This window comes from Furipterus horrens, unplaced genomic scaffold (genome assembly GCF_987537825.1).
Source record: "Furipterus horrens unplaced genomic scaffold, mFurHor1.1.pri manual_scaffold_11, whole genome shotgun sequence".
NCBI classification, from domain to species: domain Eukaryota; kingdom Metazoa; phylum Chordata; class Mammalia; order Chiroptera; family Furipteridae; genus Furipterus; species Furipterus horrens.
In genome coordinates, this window is record NW_028327181.1 from 16655108 (window position 1) to 16680406 (window position 25299).

Below are 25299 nucleotides of genomic sequence, written 5' to 3' on the forward strand. Positions count from 1 at the left end.
AGAGTCCACACCAGAAACAGATGACATTTCAGGTGGGAAAGAGTTCCGGAAGAGGAAAAAGCACTAAAGGGTCACACACCTTCCCAGGCTGAAATGAGTCACTACCCTCCTTCTACACTAACCTGAGGAAAGAACGGTTTAAAGAAAGAACCATGATGAAAAGCTGTGTTTCACAGACACAGAGTAGAGAAAAATTATGAGATTATAGAGGGATACCATCATTTAAAACAATCTGATTCATTCTAATCTATTTTTATGGTTGCATTATAAGAAGCAAACATTTTTCTAGTATTTATAATAGTAATTCATCTTTCAATTTCAATCAGTGACATTTAGGTTCTGGGGGGGTTTTCCGAAACACCTTTATTTTAGTTTTCTGCTAAGATGCTCGAGGGAGCTTCGCAATATGCACCAGCAGCTTTTTAATGACAGAATGATTCTGCTTAAGAGACTGTCCACATACACAAAGCTCCCAGACTATTTGGAATTTTAAGGCTTTTAAATACTGTAGCAATGATAAGGGCAAAATCAAAAGTGTTTAAAATTTCAATTTATCCAAAGGATTACAAATAGGAGGATTTATCTATTATGCCTAAAGCAGATCTTTGGGGATATAACTAACTCAGAATTCTCCTTCTTCTCTCATTTTCAATTAGAAGGGAAAATAGTACTCATGAAATTATTTTCTTAGTGGTCAAACTGTAAAAACACTTTTCCAAGTTCACTTAAAATTCTATATATTCTACAACCATAATATGTAAATGCCAGACTTTGAAGCCTCTTTGCTCCAGAAAGAAATGCCAAGGTTCATAAACTGGATTTGGTGATGCCTACATAATTAATTTAAAAAGTATTTCTTCTGTATCCTTTACACACCAAACTCTGAATTAGCTGCTGGCTGTATACTAGTTTGTGAACAAGCTATAGTTACAAGCCATTATTTGTCACTACTTAGAGCCTTTAACTTGTAATGGTGTTTGTTCTTTGCATGGTAGGGACAAGAGGAGAAAAGAGACTCAAAAGATTTGATGGTTTGCAAAATGAATGGACAGAACAAAGAATGGTATAAAATAAAGGATTCTGCAGAAAATCCAGATTCTGCAGGACATTAGAGGAATCTATACTTAACAATTACTGCTGCATTTTCTCAGCAGAGACTTGGCAAGGTATAAAGAGAAAATGCAGACAGAAAGACTCCAAATAGCCCTGCATTTCTAGTAGTACCCCTCTTCTCTCCCCAGAGGCAGCAAGCAAACATGGGACATTTGCAAAGAACGGGAAAGTTTACCTGCTTGTGGTGCCCAGAGTTGGCCGTCGCTTGCTCTGAGTGGCATGAAGAGCAGAGATTTCCAAGGGGCAGGCAGAAGGCCCATGCTGGCTCCAAACTGAGAGCACTCGTCCCACGGAATAGGGCAGAGAACAGAAGATCTTGTCTGCTATGGAGGCTGGAGACCTTAACCCTTTCAAGCCTTGTGTAAACTGGGTCATGAAGAGCCTCTGCATGGTAGGCATGTGACTGGAGAAGCTCCGTTTTTTTGTCCAGATTCGGTAACATCCAGGGGAACAAAGTGCTAGGAGTGTGTGAAGGCCAAGGACAGAGCAGCCTGCTTTTGCCTGGACTATGGCAGTGCCTCCGTAGTCTTGGAGAGGAACTGGAGGCTGCGGAGGAGCCTGGACAGGTGCCTGACCATGGAGGCCAGTGGCCATTCCAGGGCAACTGTGGGACAAGAAGAAAGAAAAGGTCCACTTGGGAGGTTGAGAAGGGCACGGGGCAGCCTCTCCTAAGGCAAGCCTCGCTGGAGCACAATGCTCAGAAAAAGTCCTTGAGGACTCAGGCACGCACCTGGAGCCTGAGTTCACATGAAAGGATACTGGGAAGACTTCAGAACCAAAGAGTAGCAACGGCATCTTGTTGCTCAAATCTATGAAGCTCATTTTGATGGCTTCAAGCGGATAGAGTGTCAAGGGTTTACTGTTAGGCCTCTTATCCCATCCACTGGCTGTCAAATACGGACTGAGCTGCATTGTATTGTATGAAAATCCATCTAGGAGCCTTTTATATCTGAGCCGCTTGTAGCTTTTAGCCACAGGAAGAAGTTCAGAGGAACAACGCCGATACCTCAGTTTCTGGGTCTTTGTGGCTGGGGCCAGTTTGGAGGCCAGGATAGCTAGCTTATTGAGTAAGGCTGATTCTTTGGTAGGCTTCCTGATATTCAGGCTCCTTAAGAGATGGCACGGAGTAGCCTTCTGCTTTGGTATGTGGCTAACTAAGCTCCTGGTAGGTACTGTTTCGGGTTCCAGTCGTGTGGGTGCAGACACAGCACGTGAGCTGAGAAATCTGTGTGCTTTTGTGGGGATGGTTTCAGAAGAACTCTTTAAAAAGGCAGAATTTCTGATTTTACTTATTTTTGTCCCCATGTTGACTTGCTCCTGACAGGAAACTTTCTTACATGTCCGATGAGGCTGCTTCTTTAAGGGAAGCATTCCTTTCTGGTATGAAGTGTTCCCAAAGGCACCGTATATTTCATCACATCTAGCAGAATTGGGGTTTTGTGCTTTCTGGGGGGCACCACGAAGGCAAGGACCTATGCACAACTCAATGCCCTTTTTTAATGGATGACAAAAGTTTTCTTCCTTTGGATCTTTCAACTTCTGCAACTGCCCAGTAATGTTAACATTGGCCATCTTTGCTGGGGTGATTTCTTTAATCATGGTGTACTCATATTTGCAATCCTTAGGTCGATTCTCATTTTGCACCTCATTTGACAACATATTAAATGATGTACATTGTTCCAATGTCGTATGTGCTTCTTTTTGATGTGTATATTCCTCTTCCTTCTGCAACACGTAGTCCAAATCCCTTTGGCTTTGTTGTTTTTCGGCATCACCAAGCAGCCTCAGGAGTTTAAAGTGTGCCTGAGAAGTCTCATTCATATCACCGTAACCATCTTTTCTGGCCATCACCCCCTCACAGTCCTCCCCAGCAGTTACATGATCTGGGGGTCCCTTCTCATCTTCTTTGGTTTCTTTTCCTTTCACTTTAGTTTCTGTTTCTATCATCAAAGGCAAACTTTTCACACTGAGGCCAATGCCGTTTCCTTCACTAGAATTACTCATATCCCTTGGTGCTCCTTCCTTCATCTCAGGCAGGGCTGTGCAGTCCTCTACATCCTCACAAAGCATTTCACCATCTTTTGGTTTAAGAATCCTTTTCAGGTCCATGCCTTCACTATTAATGTTAGCTTCTGAATCTTCTTGAGAAGACAAAGGCATTATCTCAGTGGATTTCAGGCTCTCTGGGGAAACAGAGTTCTCATCTTGTTGTCTAGAAGATAACCTCTCTTTTGAGGAAATTCCAAAGGTATATTCCTTGTCAAACTCAGAATGTATTTCTAGTCTTGATCTTTCAATCATTCCTAGTGTTTCTCTCAGAGATGCTTCTTTAACTTGCTGCTCACGATGCATATGATTTAAAGACACATTAACTCTATCCAATATTCTTATATTTGGTTCATGATCTGCAATAGATTCTGTCTCACTGGCAGAAGAGTCTGGACACACTTCCACTGCACAGTCTTTTAATGATCTGCAGGCTTTCTCTTCACATGACTTTTTTATTTTAAGAGATTCCACTGCAGAGGAAGTAGCATCTGGGATATCTGAATCCTGGTCAATCTTTCCTATAAATGCAGCATTCGGGTCTCCTCTCTGAGACAGGGTACTCCTTGAAGTTTCAGTTAATGCCAGCCTACCTTGCTGTGCACCACCATCAAGTGTGCTAGATGCCCTTATGTCCAGCATGCCTTCTGTAGCCTTATTACTACAGTCAGTGTAGATGATGTCTACCATACCATCTGTGGACTCCTCACAACTAGAAGTCATTTCAAAGGCTTCTTTCAAACAGCCCTTTTTCAGACTACCACCAGACAATTCGTTATTGCCTGAACTGAATGGCAGATCCTTTTGGTTGTGGCTTACCTCTGCGTTAGGCTCTGTGATGGTGTCTCTCTGGTCACTACCTAGTGTCCCCTTAGTTGGTTTATCTTCACTTCTGCATTCATCTGGTATGTCTGGATTACTCTGGCAGTCAAGGACTTCATCTGTCTTCTGATTAAGACTTTTAACTGCTTGGTGCATGTTTTTAAAATTGGGGAACTTAGCAATAGGAGACTGGTCCAACGGTTTTTCAGAATTTGGAATGTTTACAGATTGGTTTAGTTCTTGTGTGGCACAATCACAGCTGTTATATTTACAAAACACAGCCTCTTTGGGTATATCCTGTTCCTTTAATTCTAGCCCTTCCTCACTGGGGAGGATGTGATTAGTGTTGTGAATGGTTTCGTCTGAAGCTTCACTATTTAACGTACCTGCTGTCCTTTCATTTCCGATCTTATCTCCTGGAAGGTCACCTTTAGTTTCTCTTCCATTAAGTTCACTTTCCTGCAATGTATAACTCACTTTATGGGTGCTACTTTTCAAAGAGTCTTCTCTTCCTGGGGAGTGGTGACTGCTGTGCTGAGATGCATTTTCACACTTGGTTATCAAAGAGTTTTCAACTTTTGGGATGATTCTGTTGGACTCAAAAGCAGCACACATAGAACACATGCTCTCCTCTGGTGCATTTTTTCCTATACAGTGGCAGCTAGAGAAGTCTTGAGATTGAACGCTTTGACATTCCATGACAGAGACCTCTGCAGGCAAGACTGCTGCTTCCTTCTTTCTTGGGAGAAGTCTGGAATGTAGGTCTTCTGTTTCTGAATCAGCCATTTTGTTTTCTCTTTCTAGGCTTCCTGGTTGGATATTTAAGGTGGGATTGTTTGAAGAAGCACCACAGGTTTTGTCACCTGGTGGGGAGATATCTTTCATTTTTGTCTTCATGGGAATGGTTTGGGTATCAGCAATGATATTGGCTCCATCATCTAACGGAGGGTGATGGCTCTGTTGGGACACCTCGCTTACTGCTAAAGGCATCTCTTTGTCAACTGGCAACTTCACATGGTCTTGAGAATTAAGGAACACTTGATTTAAAACACATTCAGTTTCTATTTTGTTAAGAACCAGTTCATCAGTACAAGGAAGTTCATTTATCTCACAGGCAATACTCTGTTCATCTAAATGTGGAATATTGTCCTGTAGAGTCTGTATAGCCTCTTCTGATTCAGGTCTGTAATCAAATTCTAGGGATGATGACAACTGAGCATTATCTTTCTTGGGTTTTGATTCCTCATTCACAGGACTTATCTGGTCCTCTGGCATTAAACTCACAAGGGATTGTTTTTTAATAACTTCTTTATATGATGCTTCATTTAACTGGGTGTTGCCTTCCAGATTTCTCCGCGCGCTGACTAAGGAATTAGGGTCTTTACTGTAAATCTTTTCACTTAACACATTGGGCTCGACAGTGGTTGTCTGTTCTCGCTCTTTGAGCTGCATCAAGGAAGAAAAACTAGTAAAGGTTTCTCTATGGTCCTCATGGTTTGTTAAGCTACCCTGAATGTCTACAGTGATTTTCAAATCTTTTTTCTTAAACATTATTTCTGTGGCTTCGGTAAAAGAACTGGGTATTAAAGAACTAGAGTTGTCTGTATGGATACTGCCTTGAATGCAATAGTTATTGTGGATATTTTCTGTTGGGGAGGCAACAGTCTTTTTTTCCCCTGAACAATGACCAGTGGCGTCCTCTTCTGGTTGCCTGGCATTAACAAGGAAGAGTTCCCCCTTTTCATTCCTGGAGTTAAAAAACTGTTCTTCATGTTCTTCTCTAGAAGCCAAATTCTTGCTTTGATCGTCCCCATCAAAACAGGAATTGTCTGTCTTTTCAGAAGATCTCTTTAGCAAGCCATTGCCTTTAAAACCACATTTTTCTAAGGATGTTGTTCTGGATTCTGTACCAGACAAACTTGATTTGAAATATGAAACTTCAGAAGTTTTTCCTAAGGGCTCTACAACAACTTCGTTTCTCACGGGTCCGGGGCTGCCCTGTGCAGAACCATGTTTTTCATTACAGTGGCCAGGAATCTGTTGGTGATTGTCATCTGCTTCACAGACAAGGCTTAACTTACACAACTCTTCCTTCCCATTGTCCACTTTGGAAATGGCACTCTTCCCTGGTGATAATGACAACCAAGAAGAACAGGTTTTTAATTCTTCACATTCTTTTCCTTTAGGAGTTGCTTCTGTTAATCCAGCGTCCACAAAGTTTAAAGCCTCTAGGGAAACTAATGTGCTGGTTTCTGAAATCTCACCACTGGTCGTGATTTTGTCTATTTCTGGGTAATCGCTGCACCCAGCCGAGAGAGCTTTACTCACATTGCCATTCTTGTGTCCTTCATTATTATCCGTCTTTGTCTCGTTGACCTTCATACCTTGTACTTCTTCAGTAGATTTTAGCAGAGTTTCAGTTGTAATTTGTACATTTCGTTCTGCACAAGAGAAATAAATCCATATCAGTATGTAGTCATAAAAAAATCATTTGCTCTACCTTCATGAAGTTAATCATGCTACAAATGGCAACAACGAAAATGTCCAAATCGAAAAGAGAATTACAAAGTTACTGCACTATAACATTGGTTTTGTTGTCTGCAGAACATGACAAAGAGCCAAAAGTGTACCTGGAAGAAATAGGCAACTGTGAACAAATGCCTTTCTCTAAGTGTTACTTAAATATACTTACTTAGACAAAGGACTACAAATGGAGACATATGCCTAATTCAGAGTTGTAAGAAGCTTCCATTCTAAAACATTAAAAAGCTGACTCACAATATAACAGCTTATATTATTAGAATACCTTATTACTTGAATAATTAAATACTAATAAATAAGTGACTTTTTAAAAAAAGAATGGTTATACATAAAACTTTATTTATAAAAGAGATTAATATGTAAACTGGGTATTTGTCTTGACCCCAATTACCTGGAATAATTGATTCCCTATGAAGCTGAGTGATAGGTACATGGGGGTTTAAAATGTTCCCCACTTTTGAATAAATTTAAAAATTTCCATTATTAAACATTAAAAGAGAAAAAAGAAAACCTTTCTAAACAGAATCTAAATGCAATTCTTAAAGGAGTTTTACTACACAGAGTTTCTCTAAAATAGAAGGTACAAGATGCAGTGTTAAAAAGCTGGTGTGGCTCAGTGGATTGAGTGTTGGCCCGTGAACTGAAAGGTTGCTGGTTCGATTCCCTGTCAGGGCACATGCCTGGTCCAGGTTGGGGGTGTGTAAGAGGCAACTGATAAGATGTTTCTCTTGTAGATAGATGCTTTTCTATCTACCTCCCTTACCCTCTCTCTAAAAATAAATAAATAAATAAATAAATAAAATAAAAATTCCCCAGACTTGTAATCTACAGAAGAAAAATCTTCATCCATCTTCCTTTTTAGAAAATGATCCCCAAATTATAGTCATGTGAATATGTGTATATGTATGAATGCATGTGTGTATATAACAGGACATCTGCACTAAACAGATAAAAGTGCTATGCAAATAAACCCAAGGCTCTAGTCATTAGAATATGAACTCCATGAGGGTAAGGATCATGTTTGTCTTGTTCTCTCCTCTTCACTGGAGTCCAGCATAATACCTGGTACATAATAAGCACTCAGTAAATATCTGTGGAATTAATAAATAAATGCAGTTAGGTCAAATCAACAAATGCTATTAATAGTATCTTCCTAGGGCTTCCTCACCCATTTCTCAACTGGTAGGGAGAACAGCAATTTTGAGGGAAAGAACAACTCTGAGCAGCAGACTGGCTGGGCACTGTGATATTACTTACCTCTCTGAGTCTGTTTCCTCCTTTGAAAAAGAGGGGGAGCACACTTACCTCAGTGCTATTTTGAGGATTAAATAAAGTAATACACATAGAACACCACCTGGTACAGTGCCTGTCATTTAAGGAAAGGTGGCTTTCCTTTGCTCTGCTCTCTTTCATTCTTATTTTACTGGACCTGAGAATAGTTAAAATAGTCTTAATGACTAGACTAGGATGCAGTGTTTAAAAATATTTGGAGTCAGCACATATTAGATAAATGCATACTGGATCTGGTAAATTTATACAGATACCAATCACTGACAAAAGGCAGACCTGAAATCCTATGGCCCCACACCATATATAGCTTTTTGAAACTAGCCTACTTTCTTTACTACAGCAGACCCTGTGTGTGAGTTTCTAAGCAAGTGTAAATACCTCAGAGAGTTTTATTTTATCTCTTCAATGAATGCTATATCATTCATCAAATCACTCATGTACATTCTGGGTCTTTCCACTGCTCCTGCACTGTCCTACTTGTATTCCTCATTGTATCTGCTCAGAAAAATGCTAGAACTCTTCATCCATCCCCAGACCGTTTACTGTGCAAAACACATAGGAAAAACTTTCCCTCAGAGCCCCTACCTGCTGAAAGGACACCTGTTCTCCACTTAGTCAAGACTCTCGGGGAGGACGTGGGGAGCAGCCATTTCCCAGGTGGTCTGACAGAAGGCTGGGTGGGGAAGATGCACTGTGTACAGCTTGAAAGCAAAGTGATACTCTGCCCACTCTTGAACTTTAAAGGCAAGTTTGGGGGAAATTTCATGTTTATTAGAACGTTTTCAAAAGGCTGTGGAGAAAGATGGTACCTACTTCTCAGGAATTGTACTGATTAGATGAGGTAATATATGTAAAGCTATTAGAAGTGTCAGACAGAGTCCATGTTTGGTTAATGATAGCCAAGTGGATCCTTGGATCCACACTCCTTTGCACAACATCTCTATCAAAAACCTCTATAATACTGTTTCTCAACTATTTGTTCAATGTTTCATGTCCGTAAGACTGGAGCTACTTGAAAGAAAGAACTAGATCCTAATGATTGCCATGGACTCAGTACCTGACACTGACCTTAGCACATGGTAGGAAAAGAACAGATTTGTCTAACTGAAGAATTAGAAGATTAGGGAAGTTGTTAAAACTATTAGGTATACTCAATCCAGCAATTTTACTTCTGGGTATATATTTGAAGAAGTATCTGTACCCCCATGTTCACTACAGCATTACTAACAGCAGGCAAGATATGGAAAACAAACTAAGTATGCATAGGTAGATGAATAGATAAATAAAGTGTTCTCTCTGTGTGTGTATAGTATTTAATTTTATTTAAAAAAATTTTTTAAAGATTTTATTTTATTTTTAGAGAGGGGGAGGGGAGGGAGAAAGAGAGGGAGAGAAACATCAGTGTGTGGTTGTCTCTTGTGCGCCCCCAACCCAGGCACATGCCCTGACTGGGAATCGAACCAGTGACCCTTTAGTTTGCAGGCTGGCACTCAATCCACAGAGCCACACCAGTCAGGGCTTGTAGTATTTATTTTAAAGTACTAAGTGTACTGGAGAGTGAAACATGTATTCTGTGAGTTATGGGCCCATATTAGAAGCACAGGAGTTTTGCTACCTCAGCTAAAATTCCTGGACTTGTAGTTTTATAATAAGCATTTTAAAAGTGCTTATGTTTGCAGAAATTGACAAAACAATTCTAAAACTCATATGAAAATGCAAGTGACATGTAACAGCCAAAACCACCTTCAAAAAGACTAAAGGTGGCAGACTCATAATTCTTGATTTCAAAACTTACTAGAAAGCCATAGTAATAAAGACAGCATGGCCCTGGTCAGGTGGCTCAGTTGGATGGAGTGTTGTCCCATGCACCAAAAGGTTGCAGGTTCAATCCTAAGTCGGGGTGCATATGGGAAGCAACTGATCAATGTTCCCCTCTCTCTCTCTCTCTCTCTCTCTCTCTCTCCCTCCCCACCCTCCCTTCTTCTCTAAAATCAATAAACATATCCCTTGGGTGAGGATTAAAAAAGAAAAAAAAAAAAAAAAGACAGTGTGGCACTGGCACAGGATAGACATAAAGACCAAAGGGACAGCCCCAGTTGGTGTGGCTCAGTGGACTGAGTGCTGGCTTGCAAACCGAAAGGTCCCTAGTTTGATTCCCAGTCAGAGCACAAGCCTGGGTTGTGGGCCAGGTCCTGGATTTGAGACAAGTGAATGGCACCCATACATTGATGTTTCTCTCCCTCTCTTTCTACCTCTCTTCCCCTCTCTCTAAAAATAAATAAAATTTTTTTGTTTAAGTGAAAAAACAATTCACTGACTGGGAGGAAATATATGCAAATTATCTATTTGGTAAGGGATCTATATTTAGGATACTTTAAGAATCTCTACAACACAACAATAAAATGACAAAAAAAAAAAAAAACAATTTAAAAATAGGCAGAGGAAGAATAATTCTCCATTCCTTAAGTGTATGTTGTACATAGTGACCCCCACTTCCAAGGAGTACAGTATGGAAAGGGGGTGAGAAGAGTAAATTTACAATGGAGAAACCTGCTAAATATAGACTTACCTTTTAACCCAGCAATTTCACTCTCAACTCAAGGAAACTGAGAACTTATGTCAATGCAAAACCTGTACACAAATGCTGGCAACAGTATTAGTCATAAGAGCCAAAAAGTGAAAAATAAAACAACCCAAATGCCCACCAACTGTAAGATTGAGTATTATTCAGTCATTAAAAGGCATGAAGCACTTACACATGCTACACGGACGAACCTTAAAATCTGTATGCCAAGTGAAAGAAGTCAGTCACAAAAGACCATCTATTGTATGATTTCATTTCTATAAAATGTCCAAAATAGGCAAACCCATAGAGACAAAAATAGAGAAATGGCTGGAAGAAGCCTGGTGTAAGGAGGAATGGAGAATGACTGTTAATGGGTACAAGGTTTCCTTAGAGAGTTATCAAATAAATTAAGGTGATGGCTACACAGCTCTTTAAGTATACAAAAACAAACAAACACAAACAAAAAACACACTGAACTGCATACTTTAAAAGGGTTAACTTTATGGTATGGAAATTTATCACGAAGTTGTTTTTGAAAAAGTGCTTACACTCCAATTAAAATATAAGTAACATCAGAAAACGCCAAGACTTTTTGAGGCGTGTTACATTCATATAACCATAATTTGGAGTAGAAACGTTAGGGGTTGACAAGGATTCAGTAGCACTTCTGTCAAAACCTTTCCCTGGATCAAAAAATCAGGTGACTAGACTGCGGAAACTAAATATGACATCAGTTTTGGTTTATCCTACATCTCATCCTCAACAAGATATGTAAAGAATTAAATACTGTAATATCTTGTTAAAGCCCTGGCTGGTTTGGCTCAGTGGATTGAGCGTCGGCCTGCGAGCTAAGTGTCGCTGGTTCGATCTTCCAGTCAGGGCACATCAGAGAAGGAAAACTCTGACTCCAAAAAACCTCCGCTGCCTTGCGGCATACCTCTTCAGGGGAAAGGCTAAGGGAGTAAACCCCGACAGAAAATCCGGAGCCGGAGTCCCTAAGGCGGTCTGACGTTGTAGTCAACACCGGCAACTCCTGCGGCGCACCTGAAGCCAAGCTGTATTGACTCCGTCTTTCCCTTGGACCCTTCAGCTGCGAAGAGAGGGGGGGTCTGCTGCATGGGCAACAGCAGACCCTCCATATCACCCTGCCCAGGCTCTGTAGCTTCAGCTTCACTGGAGAGGACACTCCAGCGTCATCACAAGATGTCGATTCAACATGGGAAGAGACAGATACCATGTCACTCCCGAGTTGGACTGCACAGCCATTCTCGGCGGTGCAGGTAGACTCTTAAGAAGCTACACCATCGTCTCTCGAGACGGACGGCTGCCGACGAATATCTTGTTAAAGGAGGCTGTCCTGTGGAGGTTCCCAAAGGCTTACTATCATTAGGAAGATAGCACAGACGCACAAGCTTTCACCACCTAAGTTTCTTTTGAGCACTGAACATCTGGCTTTCCAAATTACAAATAAATTAAAGAATTCAACTCCTTAACTGGAACTCTAGAGAAGCTTTATACATAACTTCCAAAACTAAAAACGACTCAAATTTCCCTCAACTGGGAAATAAACAGCTATGATACAACCAGACGACAGGATCCTTTTCAGCAATAAGAAGTGATAAACTACTGATACACGCAGCAGCATGAACAAATCTTAAATGCACCATGCTAAATGACCAGACTCAAAGGCTTCTACTGTGTTATTACATTTATAGAACATTCTGGAAAATGTATAGGACCAGAAAACAGATCACTGTTTTCTATAAGGGCTGGAGTTGGAAAGAGGGACTATCTATAAAAGAAGTCTGTGACATTCAGTGCTGGGATGATGAAAATATTCTATATCTTGACTGTGGTAGTAGTTATGCAACTATTTGAAAACTCACAGAACTGTAGGCACACAAAAAGGGAAAATTTTATTGTAGGTATATATTTTAATTTAAAAGAAAGAAAGAAAAGAAAGAAAACAAATTAGTTCCCCAAGACTTCTTCCATGTTGTCTACAAATGGGTGTAGTGCTAAATAATTTTTCAACTTTTCATCCACCAAAGAATAAATTATAGGAAGGGAATGACATAAATAAGGAATATAAAACAGGACATAGTCATTCCAAAGTATATAAAGAAATTAATAAACTATAAGAATCTAGCTGTATGTAAAGTGTAAGGGCTTTATTGATAGGTTCCTTCCATCTACTATGATGCTTAACTTACTCGCCCAACAGAAATAGAGGTCTTTGAGGACATGTGAGAGGCAACTGATTATGTATCTCTTGGAACACTGATGTTTCTCTCCCTTTCTTCCTCTCTTCCCATCTCTAAAAGCAAATAAACAAAATCTTAAAAAAATAAGTAGATCAACAAATCAATGTTTCTCTCTCAAAAAAAAAAAAAATCAATCAAAAATATTTTTAAAAGGTAGGTTCAACTTTAATCACTTAAAAAATTTAAACTCTCTAGTCCCCAGAATTCTACATAAGGTAATTTTTCCTGCATTGATTGCTTTCACCTCTGCTTCCAAAAGTATTTCCATAATGTTATTCCTATTTCTGGTGACGTTCTTTTCTTTTCTTTTTTTAATTAATATTTTTATTTATTTATTTTTAGGGAAGGGAAGGGAAGGAGAAAGAGAGTGAGAGAAACATCAATGTGTGGTTGCTGCTTGCTCGCCCCCAACCGGGGACCTGGCCCGCAAACTAGGCATGTTCCCAACTGGGAACTGAACCAGAGACCTTTGGTTCTCAATCCACTGCGTCACACCAGCCAGGGCTCTGGTGATCCTCCTATTTCAGACTTCCCAAATGAGCCTTAAGAGAGACTGGTACTGTGGGAACTAAGTCCCACAGTAATTAGCGGGACCTAAAACTAGTTTTATTCCTGGTGCCTATTTCATCTGTCTTCCACACACAGCCTTCCCAAAGAAGCCCAGTTACAAGAAGCTCTCTGAGAACAAAACAAAACTTGAAAATGTCAGTTCTGTAAAATATTAAACAGAAAATTATGCTGGAACAGCCACAGTAAAACTCAGAATTAAAAACAAACAAAACAAAAACCTCAGAATAGCCGAAAGGGAGAGGTACCAGTCAGAGTACCTGACTGGAGGACACTCTTGCTTTGTGAAATGGCCCCTCAACTAATACCTGTCACCGCTCCCCCAAGTCTGCTTCTCTTAGGTCTGTCCTATAGCAATCAAGAAATAAGGAATTAGGACCTCCAGTCAAGATGGAGGAGTAGGTACACATGCTTTGTCTCCTCGAACAACCATAGAAAGAATTACAACCAGACCTCAAAAACAAATAACAACCAGAACTACCAGAAAATCGAACTATATGCAAGCCCAACAACCAAGGATTTAAAGAAGCCACATTCATCCAGATTGGCAGCAGGGGTGGAGTTGCAGAGATGGGGGAGCGGAGAGGCAGTGTGGCTTGGACAAGCGTGGCAGGGGAATGGACGGTCCCACATTCATGTATGGTAGATAAAAATTGGGAGGGATACTCTGGGAGTGAGTGATCCCAGCCCCAGGTCAGACCGCACAGCCTAGGGTTCCAGCACTGGGAAGATAAACCATCATTATCTCTGGCTATAAAAACCAGCAGGGATTGGGGTGGCGGAAGAAACTGCTGAATTTTGGCCGCTTAGAGGGCCACATGGTCTTAGAAGGTACCAAACCCCGGGACAGCAACTGGAAGGGTGCCAAACTCATACAGGAAGTGGGTGAAGAGACTGGAAATGGGGCAAGTGCTGGGGAAATTGCCAGAAGCCAGGCAGTGGCATTGCCCCTCTCCAAGTCCCCCACTACAAACAGAGCCACAAAGCAGTAAAGCAAGTGGCTCCCCTCTGTCAATTACCAAAGCTCTGCCCCACACAATTTACAGGTGCCTTTGCTACACAGGCCATGCTACTAAGGCAAGAAGTAGAAGCAGCTCTACCTAATAGAAACACACACAGGGAGGTCACCAAATTGAGAAGGCAAAGAAATAGGGCTCAAATGAAAGAACAGAACAAAACCTCAGAGAAAGAACTAAAAGAAACAGATAGCCAACCTACCAGATGAAGAGTTCAGAACACTGGTAATCAGGATTCTCAGAGAACTCACTGAGTATGGCAAAAAAATAAAGGAAGACATGAAGGTTACACAAAGTGAAATAAATAAAAATATACAGGGAACCAACAGTGAAGGGAAGGAAGCCAAGATTCAAATAAACAATCTGGAACATGTGGAAAATCTAAACATTCAACCATAACAGAAAGAAGAAATAAGAATGCAAAAAAAAAAACGAGGAGAGGCTTAAGAACCTCTGGGACAACTTTAAATGTACCAATGTCCAAATTGTAGGGGTGCCAGAAGGAAAAGAAGAAGAGCAAGAAACTGAAAACTTATTTGAAAAAATAATGAAAGAAAACTTCTCTAATCTGGCAAAGGAAATAGACATACAAGTTTAGGAAGCACAGAGTCCCAAACAAGTTTGACCCAAAGAGGGCCACACCAAGACACATCATAATTAAAATGCCAAAGGTTAAAGAGAGAATCTTAAAAGCAGCAAGAGTAAAGCAGGGAGTTATCTACAAAGCAGCTCCCATAAGACTGTCAGCTGATTTCTCAAAAGAATCTTTGCAGGCAAGAAGGAACTGGCAAGAAGTATTCAATGTGATGAAAAGCAAGGACCTACAACCTAGATTATCTCCGCTGCCTTGCGGCATACCTCTTCAGGGGAAAGGCTAAGGGAGTAAACCCCGACAGAAAATCCGGAGCCGGAGTCCCTAAGGTGGTTTGACGTTGTAGTCAACACCGGCAACTCCTGCGGCGCACCTGAAACCAAGCTGTATTGACTCCGTCTTTCCCTTGGACCCTTCAGCTGCGAAGAGAGGGGGATCTGCTGCATGGGCAACAGCAGACCCTCCATATCACCCTGCCCAGGCTCTGTAGCTTCAGCTTCACTGGAGAGGACACTCCAGCGTCATCGCAAGATGTCGATTCAACACGGGAGGAGACAGATACCGTGTCACTCCCGAGTCGGACTGCACAGCCATTCTCGGCGGTGCAGATAGACTCTTAAGAAGCTACACCATCGTCTCTCGAGACGGACGGCTGCCGACGACGACGACGACGACAACCTAGATTACTCTATCCAGCAAAGCTATCATTTAGAACGGAAGGACAAACTGCTTCCCAGACAAGGTAAAGCTAAAGGAATTCATAATCACCAAGCCATTATTACATGAAATGTTAAAGGGACTTAAGAAAAAGATCAAAACTATGAACATTAAAATGACAACAAACTTACTACTATCAAAACTTGATCTAAAAAATGAAAACCAAAACAAACTAAGAAGACAACCAGAAGAGGAACAGAATCATAGATATGGAGATTATCTCAAGGGTTATCAGCTGGGTAGGGGGAAGGGGGAGTGGGGGAAATGGTACAGGAATTAAGAAGCATAACTAGTAAGAACAAAATAGACAGGGGGATGTTAAGAATAGTATAGGAAAGAAGCCAAAGAACTCACACACACGACCCATGGACATGAACAGGTGGTGGGGGGCAGGGATTGCTGGAGGGAAGAGGGATTACTGGGCAGAAGGGGGCAAAGGGGGAAAAACTGGGACAACTGTAACAGCAAGATAAATAAAATATACGAAAAAACAAAAAGAAGTAAGGAATGAAATGCAAAATAGCATACTACCAATTAAAGACTTTTTGGTTAACACTAAAGTCCTATTAAAGGATTAAGTTTGTTCTTTCACCTAAATCAGCCACAGCAGACATGACTGCATAGGACCTCAAAATTCTGTAATACTATACTAACTTAGGAATACTGTGAATGGGACATTATTTATAGAGAAGGAAAAACAGCACCAAGGGGAGAGTGGAGCAGCCTAGGCTGACTAACTAAGCAACTTAGTGCAGGGGATCCAAATTCATTCCTTATCACATTTATAACTAAATGTAATATGCTCAGGACTAGCAGCTATGATCTTGGGCAGAGTGAAAATTCTGGCTACTGGGGTCCCCAGAGAGAATATACAACTAGATTTCTAAGAAACATAGTTTACTTCTCAATTCATTAATAAATGGAAAGTTGGCAGATGCTTGATCTTGACCCTGGCAAAGGAAACTGAAATGCTGGCCACACTACAGCAGAGCATGTACGTCTGTTTAATTCCGACCCGCAGTGGCCACATGCCCTGCTTTTGTGCTCCCAAGGGCTCAATTCTTTCACAAATCTGCCTTCATAGAATGTTCCCTTCTGCCTTGCTATGACCGGCTGGGACTCTGGACAGCTAAATGCATTTCCTCATATGTAACACAGGGACACCTTGGAAGGTTCTTGGGGGACTGAATGGAAGAATGTATCAGTCAGATACTAGGTCTTTGCTGCCAAAAGCTCTAGTAAAACCCCCATCTCAAACATAGAACCTCGCAAATGGCTTTGGGGGAGAAAAACAATTCACTTTCCAATTTAAGTCATTAAAGAGGAATGGCATTAGACAGGAAGAAAAGTGCCACAAAGTATTTATCTGAGGACACTTTTCAGAAGAGCTCATCTTATCCATGGCTCAAAGTGGACCAGTTCTTTAGGGGAGAGTAACTGAGTAAGTCTGAGAAGGTAATTTCCTCATAGAAAATAATTCTGGTTTTTCTGTTTAAAGGGCCAGTTCAGTTGTTAAATAAAAGTGTAATTCAACACAGTAAATTTGTGATTAAGATGTGGGTGAAAATATACCAACACACCAAAGATTCAATATAGCAATACTGGAGTCCCACTACAAAGATCATGTGGCGGGGGAGGGGTGGTGGCACTAAATGCGTCCCTTGTAAGGCCGTGAGAACGGGGTGAGATGTATACACAAAGCGACACTTCTCATCTTCAGAGCTTTAATCTATTCTGGACAGCCAAGCCTTTGAGCCCAGAGAAAACACCCAGCAGCAGGAAGCAGGGTGATAAACTGGGACAAGTGTCCTTTCTTGTAAGTCGATTTGTACTTCCTTTTCTGTCCAGGAGGCCAAGAAGCAGAGTCAAATCTGATCTACAACAGGGTCATATAATTAAACTTATTTCCTATGTCTTATTCTTTTTTTGTTGCAGTTCTGATTATTCTATATTATTAACCTTAATTATATGATATATACATATAGTCAGAGAAGGAAAACTCTGACTCCAAAAAACCTCCGCTGCCTTGCGGCATACCTCTTCAGGGGAAAGGCTAAGGGAGTAAACCCCGACAGAAAATCCGGAGCCGGAGTCCCTAAGGCGGTTTGAGTTGTAGTCAACACCGGCAACTCCTGCGGCGCACCTGAAGCCAAGCTGTATTGACTCCGTCTTTCCCTTGGATCTTTCAGCTGCGAAGAGAGGGGGGGTCTGCTGCATGGGCAACAGCAGACCCCTCCATATCACCCTGCCCAGGCTCTGTAGCTTCAGCTTCACTGGAGAGGACACTCCAGCGTCATCGCAAGATGTCAATTCAATGTCAATTCAACACGGGAGGAGACAGATACCGTGTCACTCCTGAGTCCGACTGCACAGCCATTCTCGGCGGTGCAGATGGACTCTTAAGAAGCTACACCATCGTCTCTCGAGACGGACGGCTGCCGACGACGATACATATAGTCCTCTCGAAAGTTACCTATGATTATTTTCAGCTTGGGACAGGGGAAGAAGACATTCTCTTCTGGGCCTCAGCTCCCTCCTCAATCGATCAAACTAACTAAAGGCAGCATCTCCGATGCCTATATCCAACCATTGTTTTGAGGAACAAAATGAGGTAATGGAAATGAAATACCTTTGAAAACTCTCAAGACAGCCTAGAGGGAACACTTTCTCCCACCCCTGCCTAGGAGACAGGACCAGATGCACTGGCACAGTGCTGATGTACAGGGTGGATTCCTCCCTTGTTCACATTAACCCTTCCAAACAAGCAGTTTCATTTTATAAATTTAAATAAAAGATTACACATCGCAATTAAGATCTAAAACACTGTCAATAAGAGAATCATTATAGAAAGAGTGGGAAGCTACTACTGTCAAAAACAAAACACTGTTCTTTTAATACTAGGGGTCTTCAAGTATGTCTATGGGCAATATCAAGAATTTCTATAGTCAAGTCCACCTTGCAAAGGCCTACAATCCTTACATTCCCAATGAAAAATGCAAACTATGAACTAAAACAATGCATGAGTGGAAAAGGAAAAGGAAAAGATTTGAGAGAAGTAAATACCTTTGCTCCTCAGACAACCTTCAGGGACGTCCATGCATAAAAGTTCTTTGTGCAACGACATCAGGAGGTCCTCCTGCAGTAAGAAAATCAGCAGTCAGGGAGGATTCAGAGATACTTGAGTTCATGAATATAAATTATCCTCTGAGAGACTTCTTTATGACTCCAGAAATTTACCAGGGGTCACAAATATTGGGAACTGAAGGAAACGTCAAATTTAAATATAGGGGAACAATTTTTAACATAATTCCTGTTGAGTTCGATTTTTCAGCTGTTTTAGACTTAAATCAGCATGCTGATATCAAAACTGCAGTTAGTTTTCTTCTATCACATCAAGTTTTTTCTGTACAGCTTATCTTAACGTGACCACTCTAGGCTGGGTCTAGCCTGGATCGAAGGAAGCACTAGTGCTCTCCTATTGGCTGAGAGCAAACCAATAGGGGAGGAGTGGGGGACAACCTTGGAGACCAGCGACAGGTTTATACTTGCTAGGCTATTCAGTTACACATGAGACAGTGTGGTGAGAGGTTGTGTGCTGCTCTATATTGTGAATCGTTTTCCAAAGTGTAGTCCGAGTTCTTGTCTGTATACAAGGAGTTAGCAGAATTTGTTTTTTTATTTACATACGTACTTATTTCCTTTCCTTCAGATCACGTCTGCCTCTGCTACTTCTTGTCGTGCCTAAACAACCCTGACTTGTTTTGTTACATCTCTGGCAGTTTCACCATTCCCAGTCAAAGGACAAACATCAGCGCATTTGTGAGGCAAGCCTATTTTGCATATTTTTAAGTAAAACTTGGTGATCAAGGTAAGTCTTGGGTCCCTCACAAGGTGTGCAAGCAGTGTGTTGAGAGTTTATGGATGTGGATGAAGGGAACACGTGATAAATTGCCATTTGGTATACCTATGGTTTGGTGAGAGCTCAGAGATCATTCAAGTGACTGTTACTTTTGTATAGTAAAAACGTCAGGATATAACAAGAAAAATAAATGTAAAATAGAGTATCCTAGTCAACCATCAGCTATTTGCCATGTGCCTCATTCAGCTGAAATCCCAGTGCCAGTTTTCATTGAACTACCCTCTTTTGAAAAACAGCAGGAGTATGAAGAACTAAGTGACAGCAACGATGAAGATTTTGAAATTGAAGATGACTCAGTTTGTAAGGGATTTGATGAGCATGAGTTGAATGATTTGGCAAGAGATTTGGGACTATCCTAAAAGGCTTCAGAACTCCTAGCATCAAGAGTGCATGAGAAAAACTTGCTTGAAAAAGGAGCGAAGGCATCCTACTTTCAATCAAGAAAAAGTGCATTTCTGCAGTACTTCCGAAGAGACGGTGGCTTTGTGTATTGCTATAACCTACATGGTTTAATGGGGGAATTGGGAATTCCAATCTATAACGCAACTGAATGGCGACTGTTCATCAATAGCTTGAAGCGGAGCTTGAAGTGTGTCCTCCTCCACAACAGCAATTTATTTGGTGCAGTCCCAATTGGCCATTCCGTTTGTTTTTGTGCAGAATATGAAGACATAAAGAGTCATTGATCAATCTGTGGCAATATCACAAGCACAACTGGATCATCTCTGTTGACCTTAAAATGGTCTGCTTCCTTCTTGGTCAGCAACGCAGATACACCAAGTATCCCTGTTTCCTGTGTATGTGGGACAGCAGAGCTTGTGAGAGCACTGGGTGGAGTTGAATTGGCCTCTAAGATCTGACCTCAAACCTGGTGATCCAAACATTCTACATGAGCCACTTGTTGACAGAAAGAACATTATAATCCCACCTCTGCACATAAAACCAGGTCTCATGAAGTAATTTGTGAAAGCTTTGCCAACTGAAGGAGACTGTTCCAAGTATCTCATTTTGGCATTTCCTAGCCTGTCGTTTGAAAAGATAAAATAGCTTAATATGTACGTTTGGTAGCAGAACTTGACTACTCGTACACAATTTGACTTACAGTAACAATATACAGCCTTTATATGAATAAAATAACTAAATAAACAGTATATTCAGGTAATTTTTCCTTTATTTTCCTTTGTATGGATATTTTGTATGATTTTTGGGACAAAGAGAGTGTATTCTGTACCTTAAAAAGTTGACATGATAGAGAAAAACGGGTCATTTTTGGATTCAGATGCCAAAAGTTAGTCAAAAACAAACATCAGATATAACTCAATGAAAACTGTGTTCCCAGTGAGAAAAACTTGCACTTCTCCGGAATTTGAGCTTGAAAAGCCAAGTTTCCTAAGATCGGGAAAACAGGGGTTAAAATGTTGACCTGTAGATCCACACAAAACTCTATAAATACCTTCTGAATCAAGAAACAAACTGCTCCAATGCAATTTTAATTTTGACTGAAAGGAAACTATCAGGATAGTCGATGTATCTCAGTTCCTAACCATTCTAAATACATTCTCAATATTCTTCCCCCAAGTTTCTCCCTAAACTTCTTAGAAGGGCTATTTTTTTTTTCCTTTTCATCCCCCTTCATAGGAGGAGGGGATAAGGGAAAACATCATCAGCAACAACCAGCTTCCTCCTACAGAAGGAATTCAGAAAATTGGGAAGAGGCAACTCATAATGTGCACATCATGGCAGCAAATGGCTTGGAGCCCCATAAAGTTAGGGTTCTAGCGGGATTATCAGCTGGGAGACTCTGACAGACCAAAGATGGACACTCACACTAAACTACTTCTGGGGACATTTTTCCCCCGTCTTAAGATTAAAAAAGTTTTTTCCATAGTGATTTAATCGGTAAGCACAAGGTTCTCACATGGCAGTCATCTAAATCTACACACAGTGAAATCATTGTTACAACTTTTAATAATTCTTGTAATATTTAAAACACCCCACCAAAAAAAGAAAGAAAGAAAGAAAGAAAGAAAGAAAAGCCATTTGCACTCTAAGCAAAGTTCTGTGGTGGAACGAGAACCCATGAGGAGGAGAAGGCAAAAGCAATAGCAAGGATAGGTGGACAGAGGCAGAAATAAAACATAATTGAAATGAAGATGAGGACTAGCATGGACTAACATATAAAGCAGACTATTCTTTCATTTTCCCATAAAGCTTTAGTGTGGAGTACTTCAGCAGAGCATGAACTTAGAAACAATTATTTTCCAGGTAACTTATGTGTTAACACTACCATGTTTGCAAAAATGTATGAATTCTAGCATGATGCCAGAATTCACACATTTATTAGTAAATGGGGAGATGGGAAAGCTCTTACTCACTACAGAAGGGTGGAATTAGAAAATCACCATTTGGCAATAATCACAGTAATAATTATCTCAAGCAAAAATTATCTCAAACATCATCAACAGATGTTCAAACTAGTGGTTAAAAGTTTTGAGAAATAGGAATATGTATATAGTCTCAAAGTATTTCCCCACAAGATACTTAATTACAAAGGGGAAAACAGTAACTTCATAGTGGAGAAACCTGGCAACCCCACCTGAACCAAGTGACAGAGAAGTTTACCTCCCCAGGAATGAAGTACCCCAATGCCATGTGCCTCCTGAAAGGATTCACTGAAAACCAGCATCACTTCTGTGGATTCCTGCCCCTCAAATGCATAACAAATCATGCATAAAATGCATAATCTAATCATGAGGAAACATTAGACAAATTCAAATTAAGAGAATTCCTACAAAATAAATGGCCTATACTCTTTGTAAGTGTTAAGGTCATGGGCTAAGGAACTGTGACAGATTAAAGGAGACTAAAGAGACATGACAACTGACTGTCACAAGTGATCATGGATTTTTCCTAGATCAAGAAAACCATTTTATTTTCTTTTGCTACAAAAAACATCAGTGTGACTACTGGTCAAATTTTAGTAGTCCATAGATTAAGGTACTTAGATCAGTGTTAATTTCTTGATTTTGACTGTGGACATGTAACAGAATGTCCTTGTTTGTTATGAAATACACTTTGAAGTATTTAGGCATCATGTCTGCAACAATATTCTTAAATTATTCAGGAAAAAAAGCAAATGTGACAAAATGTTAACATGTGAGGAATCAGCATGAAGGGTATATTGGAATTCTTGGTACTATTTTTGCAACGTTTTCTGTAAGTCTCAAATTATTCCAAAATAAGAGGTTAAGAAAACACCTTTATTTACAGTTGTATTTGATCCTTTTCCCAAAATGATACTACTCTTCACTTTTCCAGTTCTCAGGCTGAATGAGGTGTGTGATTAGATGCTATTTAGAATATTTTTTCAGGTTAATACTTTATGGAAAAGGCAGAGTGCCAGTATGAAGGATTATGAGATGAGTCAGAAGGACTCTGTTCCAACCTCAGGACTCCCACATACTCGCTACACAGCGCTGAGAGCAAGCTTACAGGTGGCTGCAAGAATAAAATGGCAACTGCACAAACACCTAGCAAGATGGCCTGTCGGGACTGGATGCTCCATGAGCAGAAGCTCCTACTATTCATTAGACCTTAGACACTTGTTATCCTTTTTTGTGTGACTACCCTCAACTTTTCTGGGCCTTCAAGAGCTTCTGTAAAGTGAGAGCTAAGCCCACGCCAGCGACATACAGGTTCCTTCAGATTCCAAAGGATCCTGGTGAGCTTGTGCAATTAACCCCACTGGCTCTGGTCCCTGGAAGGGCTGCTGGGGTTCCAGTCCTGCCCCACCTGCTGCTCTAAGTAGGTGTCCTTAGTTGGAGGCCCCAAAATACTCTGCTGGAGTGCCATGCTGACTTCTAAAGCCATTTCCCCTTCTCCTGGGTTAGCCATGGTTCCTAACAGGGAAGGAGAGAAGCAGAAGCTAGGAGTGATTCCACTCTCCACCTGCCTTGCTGACTTCTCTTAAAGGGTTCTGAGTTAAGAAAGTGAAGTCACCCCTCAGAGAGGGCTGGAACCCCTACAAGGTTTGAGGTTTCAGATACAATCAGAAATTGACTGGGTTGAAAAGCAGACAGAGTGGGAGGCTGAGGTCAGATGCAAGGGACACCCTAACGACCACTACCACCACCACCATCACGGAGGTGGTCAATCTCCAGATCAGGTGGGAGCGCTAACCAATCTGGGGGCCTCTAGTGCACATGAGAGTCACTGAAAAACAATGGACATATAGCCTAAGAATCCTGTAACTCCTCTCACCCCTCAAGGTCAGCCAATCATATAATGAACACTCACAGAACTTATCAGACACAATTTCCTTTTCCTACAATATTTTATCAGCTAAATATTCTAACTTTTAGGAGGTAAAATCCTAAACATTTCTCTCTACCTCTAGATTTTGTTAAGTATCGACATCTGATCATTATCGTACTAACATTTCCTGCAAAATCTGTCTTGAACGAATAGACCCAAGATAAAATTCCCATGGATCCCTCTTTTCAACACCAAGTGAGATAATTGCTATAGTTTACAGCATTCTGCCAACAACAGAACATAAGAAATACCATGTAATAGTGTGGCTTGTTTTTCAAACTGACAGCAAATAAATTCTTTGCCTTGCCCATCTAACATCTCCCTGTCATGTCATGTCATCTCCCTGCCCAGTGCTTTGGAATCAAAGTTAACTTCTGATACTTCTTCAAAGTTTTGGCAGATTTTAGGAGGGTCTTAAAAACCATTCTTACTGTTTATCTGTAATCTTATTTGCCATTAAGAATTGGCTGTATGTCCTGGGGGGGGAATGCAATTTTCTGATTCATTCCTATGAGACTAGTTTAGAGCCAGAAAAACACAAATATTTAACGGGGAAAACGAATATATATCAGGCTCTTCAGCTTTTATAAGCAGGGTAGTCAGAATCTCCTCAGGGCCTGATGTATCTCTAAGACATGAGCCCTGCTTGAAACCAGACCCTGCTGGGCTCCTCCAAATTTGAGCTTCTTGAGCTAGAGGCAGAGGCAGATGACTGCCCACCCCCGCCCCTCATCTTCAGACGGGACTGCCTATATACTGCATTATGCAATAACAGGTTCACAATACGGAGCAAATGAGATACTTTCTGACATTTGTGGAAATAGTCATCATTATGTTCATAGCAAAGAACACTGAAAATAAAGAAACTTTTGTATTTCTAGATGGATCCTTCACTTTCCCTTCACTGGTATATTTCAAAAGGAAAAGCTGTAGAATAGTAACTTTAACTTATCTTTACAAAGCTTAATAAAAAGGAGTTTTCCTCCATGTATCCCAATTCAGAGAAACAACCGGTGGCTTAACATAAGGCATTGATCATGTTAGCTGGGAAAGACATTTCATAACATTCCCCCGCAATGAGTTATTTAAGAGAACTGCATGATTAAAGTACTGTATCCTGCCTGGAACCAAAGCTTTTACAACATAGTCAACCCAGGCACAGCTACCACTATGGGTGGGGTGGGGAGCAAAACATAAAAATTTTACCACCCTACAGCTTATATCTAAGCACCAACAAAACAAACCAAAAACCCAAGGACAACATGAAAAGTTATCTGGTTAGGAGGTCACATACCATCTCTTTATATCTTTTTTTTTTTTTCCTTCTTATATCTTATTCTTGAACAAGACCAATCTTTCCCACATTCTGTTTGGTAACGTTTGCATGCAACGCAGTTTTCGACCTTGCTTCTCTACACGTGTGGAGTTCAGAACCGAATCCAGTCTTTCGTCATTCAGTTCATCTCACGCAGCTGTCCCTTCCATGGTCTGTTTCCAGATACTTCCCCTTCCTGTTCCCCCTTCTTCTCCCT

At 40.8% G+C, this 25299-nt stretch overlaps 1 protein-coding gene across 1 annotated transcript in view; it reads right to left on the reverse strand.

Moving 5' to 3' along the window:
• Positions 1-25299, reverse strand: part of PRR14L (proline rich 14 like) — a 41375-nt gene that overhangs the window by 11308 nt on the left and 4768 nt on the right. The window contains exons 2-3 of the mRNA XM_090292135.1: positions 18598-18670; positions 1289-6422 (exon numbers count right to left, since the gene is read on the reverse strand). Coding sequence (XP_090148261.1) covers positions 1289-6422; positions 18598-18670 — 5207 coding nt within the window. The remainder of the gene's footprint in view (positions 1-1288; positions 6423-18597; positions 18671-25299) is intronic.